An 11,452-nucleotide genomic window follows, 5' to 3' on the forward strand; every position below is an offset into this window, starting at 1 on the left:
TTGTATATGTGTGGTGAGAGGCCGAGAGCAGGGGTCCTTTCTTTTTACCTTGCTAGGAGTTATGCAAAAATGATTTATGAACTTTTAACAATGTTTTCCTCCTGCTTTTCTGATTGTCAGTTGCAACGCTGCTTATTGCTGCACAAAATAAATACATTTTAAAATGTAAGCAATGGTTACACTGAAATAAGGGCTTTTTGGACACAGAGCAGACACTGTAAGCAAACTAATTCACAAAGACACAAGCAATATATATACACATATAAACCAACTATATATACTTCTCTATACATGTCTCCAGGCACCTGGTATGTGTGTGTGTGGGTGGGTGTGTGAGTGTGTGTGTGTGGGGTTATCCAACTCTGGACCAAAATATCACTTTTCTTATCAAAACACACCAGTCCCCCACTTTCTGTTTCTGAAAATCCAGCGTGTTCTCCCCTTCCTTCCTCTCTCTGCAGTTTCTACGGTTGCAACTACAACAGCATTGTCTGCATTAAACAGGAAATGAAGCATGTCAGGCAAACAGAAGTAGATCCAAATCACACATGTCTAAAACCTGCAGTGCAGCCTTATGGTAATTTCAAATATCAAATGAATTATATCCAAGCTCCTAAATTATTAATTAATTGATCAATGTGTGATTTGAAGTATTTTGCTGTTTTCATGTGCATAGCAAGACACAAGATGACATTACCACAAAATTACCCATGTTGAAATGTTGTTGTCATTTCAGGATGTGGCATGTGAACTTTTAGAGGAGCACTGTGTGAACATGGTTTATGAAACCTACTGTGCCTTCAGATTTTATACAACGTTTATTCATTTTCAATGCATTGTTAGTGTTTAAGTCAATATGCTTCCCTGGTTCATTGAGTCGGTTCTGAATACGACCAAGTAACAAATGACCAAGAGTTCTGATGATTGATCGAGTTTAATACAAGCTTGCAGGCAAGAACAGAGCATTACAAAATGATGAAGGCTCATAGTACTTCTTATAGCATGAAACAAGCCCTATCTGGCTTTCGTCGTTGTTTACAAAGCACCACCACCAAAGCTCAGAAATCAAGTGCCAACTGGTACTCTTCTTTCTTTCTCTTAACTCTGGTGATGATGTTATCAGTATGTATTCTTTGTTCTACTTTTTTCCAACACAATAAATTGTAGAGCTGAGACCAGCACAGATAACTCTTTCATCCAAAGGCCGAGGCTTACACATTCATATCTAGGTTACATCATTCTGATAAAACTTCTGTAGCATTTAGTCACACAAAGCATCAAATGAACAGGGTTTTATAATCACTGCATGTACTCATTTATCTTTGAACCTTATCAAATGAACAGAAGTCTAATAGCAAGTGTCAATCTGGTCATTTTTCGCCATTTGAAATAAAAAGGTAAACAAAAAGCTAAAGAAGGTGTAACTCTAGAGTATATTTGTAACATTCATATATTAGTGTTTACACAGGTTTCTATTTGTATGTAGAAGTAGCAATTACCAACCCGAACCAAAAGCCTGAAAACCAGATTGCCAGACTCATCTCACCTGTTATAAAGTAGTACATCCTCAGAGGATGGCAAGAACATTTATAATTCATTGATTCACTTTGAATTATCAAAGTGAATCCCTTTCAATGACATTATTTATCAATATGGTCATTCCTAACAGATTGACAAAGTCACCAGTTAGCCCTCTGTCTTTCCATCACCAAATACATGATAAGGTTTTAAATATATTTAAAATGAAAATCAGAATGAGTAGAATGAATATGTGCCACACTTGCACCTGGATCAACAACCATACTGGGTATATTTGACCGTGCATCTACAGTAGTGTATCCCTACTCAAGACCTAATCCAGTCCTACGTTGTAGAATCAAGGGTTACTGCTGTCATCACTCAAGTATTGGATCTTCTTCCTCAGCTCCTTCACCAGCTGCCTTTCTGTTTCCTCATAGCTGTCCTGCCAATCTACAGACAGACAACATGCGCTCCTGTGATACAGATTATAAACACTTCTTTCTCTATTAAAAACAATATATTATTCATTATTATTCATAAACAGTACATTAACGTGTTGACAGCTATTGTTTAGAAGTGAGTACGTGTGTTCAAAGACCTGTGATGCAGTGAACAGGGGCTGAGAAGGTGACTCTGGTCCCAAACGTCCCATCTTCAAACTGAGGTTTCTCCAGCTTATTCTTTAAAAACCACTCATCCATAGTGTTCCTGGGGGAAACATTGCTGGAGGCTGGAGGATAGACAGGTGGATAGACTATATCAGTATTTGTTTGCGAGAGTCTGTTTATCTGTTATTTCTTCATGTTGATAGTTTTTATTTCTCCAAATATCCTTCTGTTAAGATTGTTGGTCTGGTTATGCTTTAAAAATGTTCTATAACTGAGATTGCCCAACCTTTAACATAACAAAATAGAACAGTGGTGGTGGAGGCAGCAGCAAAGCAGCATTGCAAACACACCTCTAGTGTTAGCAGCCGAGAGCATCTGAAGACAATAGCTACCCATTTGACAGCTTTGTTTGTCAAGCATGTTCCCGCTCTTGTGTGTATGCTATTGTGGTTGCACAAACCTGTATCCTCTCCCAGTAGTCGTAGTAAACGCCTGCTAAGTTGGTTTTTGGTATCTTTCTTACTCTGCTGGCCCTCTACACTGTACCTGCAAATGAGACAAAGGCTTAGAAAACCCTCCAGCAACACAGGGGCTTACATTGTCTGGAGGAAAGTTGGTCAAATCAGGGTCCGCTTTGTAGGTAGGTTTTGTAACGCTTGGCTTTGTAAGTAGCCAACAATAATACTCTTATAGTAAACATCAATTCATAACTCCTTGCAAAGAATATAGTATAGCCTTTCTATTCCGAACTGATCAATTGTGAGTTGAGCTAATGTGAGCCTTGTGAAACTATGACCTCACAGGGCCTGATGGAAGTTCTGAATGAACCACTCCCTGCTTCCCATGACTTACTGCTCGAAATGGAAATTGTGTTTCTGTGGACATCTTTGAATAAGAGTGAAATATTGTATTCTACGGTCGGACTAACCTTTTAAATTTCAGCTTGGCTGAACTCCTGTACTGAGTTCTTTCAGGAACGGATTTAGCTAGATTAAGGTTTTCTTTTTCCAGCAGAGTCCTGAGTCTTTCATGTTCATCTACTACACTGTCCGTGGAAAGACTTGCATAGCCAAGGAGGGGACACAGGCAGGAAAGAGCCTTCTGTACAGCAGACAAACAAGCTGCAGCCTCCGTAGAACCTGAAAATCACACACAAAGTAGTGAACCACTTTTTCAGATACGAGGATCCAAGTAAATGAAAAGTTATTGATTGTTTCTACAGCACCGTACCCTCTCCACAGTAGGTGAACACACAGGTGATGTCAGTGAGAGAGCAGGAGAACCTAAGTTCTGTCAAACTAGGTCCTGTGTTGGTTTCGTGTACAGTCTCCCCAGGTTTAGAGAAGGAATGCTTGGCGAAGAATGTAAGCATTTTTTCTTTGGATTTAAACTCTTGTAAGGAGAGAGGGAATGAGGGAGAGAGATAGATTTGTGCTTGAGCCATATTGTAGAAATATAGAAAAGTCACTGCGACTAGCATTAACATCCTTGACAACGATGATCCTACAGACAGACAAACGAAACTCACCATCCTGCTGGCAGATCTGTCCTGCGAGCCCCAAGCGGAGGTAGGCATGGCGTATCGCCTCCTTCTTAGAACCAAACAGCTCCTTGATCTGGAGGGTGAAACCTTCAAACCCCACACAAACTCTCCACTCATACCTCTGCTCTACAGTCACATCCTCACACTCTACACCACGGAGACCCGAAAACGCCATCCACTGTTTCATCCCTGAACATTCACACATACAAAAATTAAAAATACAAGCATATCAACATGATAACCAAGACAAGCCACACCCAGACAACAATAAATGAAACCTAATAGTGTATGTAAAGTCACCTGTCAGTATGTCAGAGTGCCTCTTGGAGGTTCTTTCATCCTGAGGCAGATCACGGTTTTCAGGTGTAGTCTCCGTGGAAACAGCATGTTTGACTGACCCCTCTGCACGTGGGTTGGAACCACAGACAACTCTGCTTTCCTTTGTCATCTGACCTGCTGTGGAAGACAGTAAGTATAGGCTGAAGTTTATCTAAAGGGCTGATCTCAGGACAACTTGAGATAGGATAGGAGAGAAGGAGAGTAGAGAAAATATAAGATTGAGAGAGAGAGAGACAAGCCTCTCTCTCATAGAACTTCTGCACATCAATGCCAAACCTGCTGTAGTGTTGTGCGTGTCTGTTGTATGGTATGTAATGTCGTTGGCTCTTCCCCCATGCTTGATGACTAGCTCCTGCAGCCTGCCTTTGTAGTTCTCACTTGAATCTGTAAATGTAGGATGGTAACACAATAGCAAGGATAATGTTTATTACTTTAATGCCAAAGCTGAGTAGGTTTAAACCAAGACATGGAGAAACTGATGACAGCCTGGAGTTCTTGTTGTGGCTTCTTACTATGACCAGGGTCATATGGAGTACCTGTCTAGGCTGCCTGAGCGGTCCAATTCTGAATGCTGACCTGGGATTTGTCTGTTTCCTCCGAGCAGACCTTCCAGATGTCTCAGGGCCTCCTTAGCTGCAGAATGTTCTGCATGCTGCTTTTTAGCTGCCCCTTCTGAACACAAAACATGTCAGGGAAGGAGAAAGAGAGCTAGAAAACAGCCTGCATGAAGGTTAAAAACACAAAGTCACTTATTTTGTGAGAAATTAAAGACTTACTTGGACTGTGGAAAGAAAGTTCTCCCATAATGCTTAGTTTGCACCTGTGTTTCCTCTCAGCTGTGATGTCACTCTCCTCCACTGGGGGGCCACATTCTGACTGCTTGAAGAACTCTAGCACACGCTGATGCTCACCACCTGCGAAGACCCAAAAGGTCAACAGTCATTCTTTTATTTAATCAATATTGTCAAGGGTGTGCATGTGTGTGCGTGTACCTGGTGTAGTTGTTTGTTTTAGAGACAGAGCTTGTAGAAGACTCATGTAGGCTTCCTGTACTGCCCCCTCCTGGCTGGAGGCTTCAGAGGGTGCCAGCTCCTTCTTTATCCTTACCTTCACACAACATATGAACTTCCCTGGGTTTGAGATAAGGGACATTTTCACGTTATTAACCAGATGTATTATTCCTGCACCCTTTAGATGCTTTCCTCCCTATGATCTTGTCATGACACTGCTGACATTTACTTTATATATTATTATATTATATTACTATTTTATACCCTTAGATTCATATTTTCATATTGTATATGACTCCCTGTATCTTGTATCTCGTATACTTTATATTTTGTATTTTCTATATTTAATTGTACTCTGAGTGCTGTTCTGTACCCTGCTGCTGTTGCAAACTGCAATTTTCCTACCGCAGGACAAATACAGTATTATCTTATCTTGTGTTTTCATTCATTCTTTTAACTTCCTTAGGCTCTTAACCAAACATTGTTTTGGACTGAATGAATGATACATTTAGTGGGAATGTTAAACATGCACACCTCCAGAGATGCTCCGCTCCTCTGGCTGAGTGGGTGTGACCTCCATGGGTTTACTGGTATCCATGGGTGCAGAAGTCCAGTCCATTGATGACAAACCCTCACAGGCCTGAACACTATGCATCAGGGGAGCAGCTATAGGCTGAGGGCCTTTAGCTCCTGTACCCTCCACACTGCTCCCTCTCTCACCTGAACCCGATGCTCCTCCTTTCTCATCCTTCCTTTCCTGATTGACATACATTTGTCCTCCTTCCTTGTCAACCATGGCTGCCCCTCTCTCCTCCCCTGTCTCCTCAACCATGGCTGTCCCTCTCTCCTCCCCTGTCTCCTCAACCATGGCTGCCCCTCTCTCCTCCCCTGTCTCCTCAACCATGGCCGCCCCTCTCTCCTTCCCTGTCTCCTTAACCATGGTTGCCCCTATCTCCTCGCCTGTCTCAACCATGGCCGCCCCTCTCTCCTCGCCTGTCTCAACCATGGCCGCCCCTCTCTCCTCCCCTGTACCTCCTCCTCTGTCGGTTACGTCATAAACAGGTTTACTCTGTCCCCTAGCCTCTAGTAGTTCCTTCAGGGCTCCAATGTAGTTGTCTTCCTTTACCTCGCTCTTCCCCAGGAACTCACACAGGACCTGCAGGGCCCTTTTCGCTGCCTGCTGTTGTGCCTGCTTCTTTTTATTGGAGCCCTCTATAAGGAAAAACATGTAAAAAAGTTTCCATGTAAAAAAAATTGATTGAAAGTTATCTTTCACACATGATATTGTGTGGAACCACAATAGACAGGTTTGGTGATTGTCACAATACCTTGGTCATGATAGGTAATGGGTCCACTGAATTTGAGGGTGCAGCCGGTGGATTGGCTGATCACCTGTGGAAGCGGGACATCCCGTCTCTGACAGTACTGCAGAGCTGTCTCCTCATAGGACGAACCTGGGGAAACTAGGGACAGTAGGGATCTGCAGGTAAAGAACTGTGAATAAACAAGGGCATGAATATATGACACGCTGGCTGATGTTTTCATGAAAGTCTACTAACCCTGCAGACCAAGCAAAAGGGCTAATTTCATGTATGCAGATTTCACAGCCTCCCCTTCATGTCCCTCTTCACAGATGTCAAGGTTGAGGTCCACTTTGACACTTCCATAGAAGACCAAACCTGCAGAGTCATGTGACAGAGAACCTATTGATGTTAAGTGAATTGTGCTCAATTTAAACAAGGTTGTTGAGAAGAATTGTACCTGTGCCCGAGAACTTTCTTAATTTATTGGATGGCATGTTGGAGGCCTCCCCCTCCACCTGGTCATTGGCTGGCTGACTGAGGTCTGCAGTCTGATTGGGTAGGCCCAAAAGAGCCTTTTTTGCCACGTCCTGGTGTGCTTTCTTTATACTTCCACAAACCGTAGAACCAGTGAATGCCTGACCATTGACCTTCACAATGCCTCTGTATCCTGAACACACAGATACAAAACCAAACCAGCCTTTTGTCCCTTGACTGGAAGATGAATGTCTCAGGTCTCATCTTGCGTGTGTCCTTGTGTGTGTGTGTGTGTGTGTGTTTGTGTGTATGTGTCAGGTCATTTACCAGTGGATTCTCTATGCTCAGAGAATATCGGTTCAGGCCATCCACGTTTTCTGGTCTCCTCAAATAGATGGTTTTTAAACATCATGATACCTGTACCAAACTCTAAATCTGCAACACAAACACACATTTTGGTGTCCTTTCACAGTAAGAGTTTTCTATGCAGAGGCTGAAAATAATTGGAATGGTTTTCCCTTACCTGGAGAGTTTTGCTCCAGTACATCCACTCTGCCTGTGAGTGTGTTTATCTGTTGTCCGTGCTGCTCCACAGTCTTTTGCACCTCCCTCAGTCTGTCCCACTGGGGTGCCAGACTCTGCGCCAGGTCCTTGTTCACCTCCAGGAACACCCTCAACCCCTGCAGCTCTTCCGGCTGTGAAACACACACATGACCTTTGTGACTCATGTCTGCGGGTGTGTGTTTCTTTACATGCCAGATCTTATTGTGGGTGTGTCTACCATGGAGATACAGGTGTGGTATACGTCTAACTGCATCTTTATTTACTTACAGTCAGAGCCTTTTCTCTGTCCTCTTCAAAGCATTTAGACAGGGACTCCAACTGATGCTTCAGGATCTGTTGCTCTTGACTGAGGAACTTTTGCAAATGTAGGATATTCTCTGAATGCTTGACACCAGCACTGGTGTGACCTTGTGCTCTTCCTTTGGTGAGCTCAATGATCAGACTGAAGTCTATATTCTGGAGCTGAAACAAGTTATCATTCATTCATTAACTTCAGTTAGAAGAAATGCTCACTTTTTCTGTTCCTAATAGTTTTTTCTACTTTGTAATTGATCTTTCTCTCACACTCACACACACACACACACACCTGGTTGATATCGTCATCCAATGCTCTGATGTTGGGTGCCTTTCCTTCCAGTGCTCTACCAAGTTCTCTGATTCGCTGAAGGTAAACCTCTAGCTCCTCCCTCTTCACATGCCAGGAAGGTGTATGCATGACCTGGTTCCTCACATTGGTCACCTGCAAGACTGTCTTCACAGTGTAAAAGTCAACATGTTTATAGATGCTTACCAGAAAATAAATGCTTAACTTAGAGTAAAAAATAAGTATTTGTAGCTTGGGAATATTGATGTGTGTACTTGAGCTGGTGTGAAACTTATTGATATTTACTTGTTTGATATTTTTTCCCATAAACTGAAAGTGGTTGCAGTTGGTCATCAGATTCAGGAAAGCAGAAATATCAAACTGGTCAACAGATGTGTGCTTGTCATTGCCACGAGCCATGTAGACCTAACAATGCAATAACACATACAATGAATGTACACACCCAGACATAAATCGAATAAGTGTGGGCTACAGTAGTAATTCAGTATTTACTTTAGCCACCTCCCATTTTTCCTCTGGCCAGAGATATGGTTTACAATTATTCCAGCACAGTGGACCTTTGGAGTTTGCCAGGATCTCATCTTCCCAAGGCTTACAGCGCTCACAAACAGCAGGAACCTATGGAGACGAAATATAATGATTAGTTCATTTGAACAACAGTCATTTTAGTGTTAGCTGAACTATCATTCAGTAAATCATGAGGTAGCCTACAATTATCTTTCAATCAGTCACCTGATTTGACTTCCCTTTCTTAAATTCACATCGGTTTTGACACTTGGCTCCTTTAACTCGATTACGTAGAGACGTATGGTAAGTTTCGGTTTCGTTTTCTATGAAATCCTGTAAGAGTAATTTAAGGGATTGAAGACCCATTTGAGTTTTAATCCAATTTTTATACCCGTCATCTTCAAACCTTGTGAAACAATCCATAACGATGTCTATTTCCATTTGAAAATCGACTTCGATCCAAGTTAATTCGGATGGCCGTCACATCTCGCACAGACAAATACAATAAGCGCCCGGCCCCGCTTCGCTGTCTGTGTTGGAGGCGTGCGTAAAGGCATCACGTCATCATGGAAATAAACAAGTTGGTTACAAACGGTGGGTTTAAAGGCCAAATGTGTTTTATGTGCTCTACTCCATAATCAAAACTTGGGCTATCGCATAAAAAAATCTTAAATATTTAAAAAAATTAAAAGGAGCACACAGACCACTTAATGTCAATGCAGCAAAGCTCATTCACTATGAATGTACATTGTTTATTGCAAAAGAGTCATAAGAACAGACATTTAACAAACATTTATGATTTTCAGTAATCCTTCATAGGCTGCATAAACAAAGTAGAAACACAAGAAGTTGAAAGAGTCTAATCAAATGCCATGTAACCTGTATAAATAGAGAAAAGGCTTCTACGTGAATAATAAGAACATTTATCTATACCTTCTGCTGCCTCAGACCAATTTGGTGTTCAAGACATACACTCTTAACAGTGAATTTATGTGCCTCTGATGTTTTATGGAGATGTATTCACGAGGCAAGCCAGCAGCTACACTAAACAAAGGTCATGTTAAGGATTTATACACATGGTAAGGATGGACTGAGGCAAAATCCTAGATCTCCCAAGTTAACGTCAGTCCTGAACAGGCTCACTCTGCTCCTCTCTCTTTCTTTTCCTTCCCAGTGAGGTGATCTCTTGGAGTTCTGGAGACAACTGCTCTCCCAGATCTGGGTTGGCAAGCAGAAACTCCCTCAGGCTCTGCATCTCCCCAAACTCCTACCAGGAAAGAGAGAGGGAGAGAGGGAAATGATTCACTTAGGGTCTGTACAGCTTTATCCAATGTGCTCTTTAATTTAACGAAAGAGAAAAATAAGTACCTGTGGATCAGCACCAAACTGCAGTTCCTGCAACCGTTCTCTCAGCAGCTCTACTTCCCATTGGCTAATGGAGCCAGCCTCAATTTCCCATTGGCTCATACAATCGGCTTCCAGTCTGTCCTCTCCAGACATGTCCACTTGGTCCACCCCAGAAACACAGACTGACCACTCAGCAGTCAGCGTCTGAAAACACATGGACAAAAACATATTTAGGGTGAACTTCACAAAAATACACCAACCCAATACCCTAGCACCGGCAGTCTTCCCTGACCTTGTGTATTTGCTGATTGGCTGCTGCCACCTCTGGAACATTGGTGAGCAGCTGCAGTAGCCTTTCCAGGCACGCCTTGTATCGCCTCATCCACTCATCACCAACCTGCATACCACAGGAATGCATCAGCTCATTTCTGCAATGGATCACCTGTCGAGACACATGCACACACATTAAAAAAGGAGAAAGGAGAAAAACAAATCATAGTTGTGAGTGTTTGGGTGTGTCACCTTTCTGACCCGTTCCTGGTCTATGTAGCTGAAGTGATCACAGTAGTTGAGGAGGTTAAGCAGAGCTGAGGCATCACACTTATCTGCGCCCTTCTCCCCAGTCTGCCCCCGAGGCATGTAGGCCTGCAGAGGGAGGAGGTCCAGAGAGACGACATAAACCTAGATGCCATATTTACATTTCCTGGAAATCAAAAGGTGTAGGTATCGGTGTGGTAGGTTAGTAGAGAGGTTCATCATGTGACAGTAGCTCAAGAGTGATTCAATGAATAAGGATGAAGGGAAATGTCAGGGATGGTATAGAGAAAGCGAGAGATTAAAAAGAACGGGTTATGTGAGGGATGGAGAGGGACAATATGAGCTGTACCCTACCTTTGCCAGTTCCCAGTGGTGTTGTGACCAGAGTTGGGGTCTGCAGTTCCCCCAGTTTACTGTCCCCCCAGGATGTGTGTGATGCTTTAAGATCTCTGACCGCCACTCCGCACATACCACACACTCAGAATACAGCTGTGGGTAGGTCACACAAACACAGTTTGATTACCACTATCACAAAAGCACATTTCATCGGGTGAAAAATGTGAGCATTACACACTAATTGTTTTGACTGGTACGGCATGGCAATGGTGACAAGATCGAAGATTCGCTGTGACAACCTGGTTGTTTTTCGGTCTGCAAGAACGCTGACACGGCCGCCTGAGGATCGGGTTTCGATTGAGTAGATTTTCATGGAAACGTTTCATCTCCCTATCAGTGAACGCGTGCAACCCCTCCCGTAGATGGAGCAGACAGATTCCAGCTTTAAGCCAGTTTTTATACCCACCATCATTGAGACGTGCAGTCAATTCGTGGTGTACCATTATTTCTGAATGTAAAATAGTTCAGACACAACCAACTGAATCGAGTTTCCGCGTCTTGCGTTACAGTAAGTCCCGCCCATGACAGATGTGTTTTGGGAAGTTTTGGAAATGGGAATTGTAGTTGATTCAGTAGGCCTAGCTACCTGCTGCAATTGGGGTGACTGAACTGAAGGTAGATTGTCAGTACAATCTCTAGCCTGTTTATCTTTGTAAAACGTATGGACTAAGCTTTTATCTGATTTTCCATTATTCTTA

General features: G+C 42.8%; 2 protein-coding genes across 6 annotated transcripts; both read right to left on the bottom strand.

Annotated features, from left to right (window-relative positions):
- Positions 1-915: 915 nt before the first annotated feature.
- Positions 916-9,014, bottom strand: LOC146271665 (uncharacterized). 3 transcript variants are annotated; one of them, XM_084708477.1, is made up of 22 exons: positions 8,700-9,014; positions 8,460-8,585; positions 8,253-8,372; positions 7,950-8,114; positions 7,631-7,825; positions 7,323-7,494; positions 7,127-7,234; positions 6,783-6,992; positions 6,581-6,700; positions 6,350-6,484; positions 5,556-6,233; positions 5,004-5,141; positions 4,788-4,925; positions 4,588-4,683; positions 4,288-4,395; positions 3,973-4,128; positions 3,658-3,861; positions 3,360-3,521; positions 3,058-3,268; positions 2,590-2,675; positions 2,120-2,251; positions 916-1,971 (listed from the first exon to the last, which is right to left on the bottom strand). In XM_084708477.1, the coding sequence occupies exons 1-22, from the start codon at positions 8,913-8,915 to the stop codon at positions 1,877-1,879; spliced, it is 3,771 nt and encodes a 1,256-aa protein (XP_084564603.1). In that variant the 5' UTR covers positions 8,916-9,014; the 3' UTR covers positions 916-1,876. The 3 variants fall into 3 exon arrangements, with proteins under 3 accessions (XP_084564603.1, XP_084564605.1, XP_084564604.1); XM_084708479.1 differs by lacking the exon at positions 6,783-6,992; XM_084708478.1 differs by lacking the exon at positions 4,288-4,395.
- A 186-nt stretch (positions 9,015-9,200) lies between these two features.
- Positions 9,201-11,250, bottom strand: LOC146271666 (uncharacterized protein CXorf38). 3 transcript variants are annotated; one of them, XM_084707963.1, is made up of 6 exons: positions 11,161-11,250; positions 10,713-10,847; positions 10,344-10,466; positions 10,114-10,263; positions 9,843-10,025; positions 9,201-9,741 (listed from the first exon to the last, which is right to left on the bottom strand). In XM_084707963.1, the coding sequence occupies exons 1-6, from the start codon at positions 11,164-11,166 to the stop codon at positions 9,598-9,600; spliced, it is 741 nt and encodes a 246-aa protein (XP_084564089.1). In that variant the 5' UTR covers positions 11,167-11,250; the 3' UTR covers positions 9,201-9,597. The 3 variants fall into 3 exon arrangements, with proteins under 3 accessions (XP_084564089.1, XP_084564088.1, XP_084564087.1); XM_084707962.1 differs by having other exon boundaries at positions 9,201-9,738; positions 10,994-11,244; XM_084707961.1 differs by having other exon boundaries at positions 10,994-11,244.
- Between the last annotated feature and the right edge of the window lie 202 nt (positions 11,251-11,452).

Source organism: Hypomesus nipponensis, chromosome 10 (genome assembly GCF_054491055.1).
Source record: "Hypomesus nipponensis isolate SF chromosome 10, ASM5449105v1, whole genome shotgun sequence".
NCBI classification, from domain to species: Eukaryota; Metazoa; Chordata; class Actinopteri; order Osmeriformes; family Osmeridae; genus Hypomesus; species Hypomesus nipponensis.

What these genes read in the sequence shown, in the direction of transcription:
- LOC146271665 (XM_084708477.1), bottom strand. Translation starts at nt 8,915, where the DNA reads ATGGAAATAGACATCGTTATGGATTGTTTCACAAGGTTTGAAGATGAC. An exon ending in CATTACCTATCATGACCAAG is followed by an intron (nt 6,234 to 6,349) that starts GTATTGTGACAA and finishes TTTTCCTTATAG; the next exon opens with AGGGCTCCAATAAAAAGAAG. An exon ending in GGAGCGGAGCATCTCTGGAG is followed by an intron (nt 5,142 to 5,555) that starts GTGTGCATGTTT and finishes TCTCAAACCCAG; the next exon opens with GGAAGTTCATATGTTGTGTG.
- LOC146271666 (XM_084707961.1), bottom strand. Translation starts at nt 11,197, where the DNA reads ATGGTACACCACGAATTGACTGCACGTCTCAATGATGGTGGGTATAAA. An exon ending in GCAGACCGAAAAACAACCAG is followed by an intron (nt 10,848 to 10,993) that starts GTTGTCACAGCG and finishes ACCTACCCACAG; the next exon opens with CTGTATTCTGAGTGTGTGGT. An exon ending in ACCACTGGGAACTGGCAAAG is followed by an intron (nt 10,467 to 10,712) that starts GTAGGGTACAGC and finishes CTCCCTCTGCAG; the next exon opens with GCCTACATGCCTCGGGGGCA.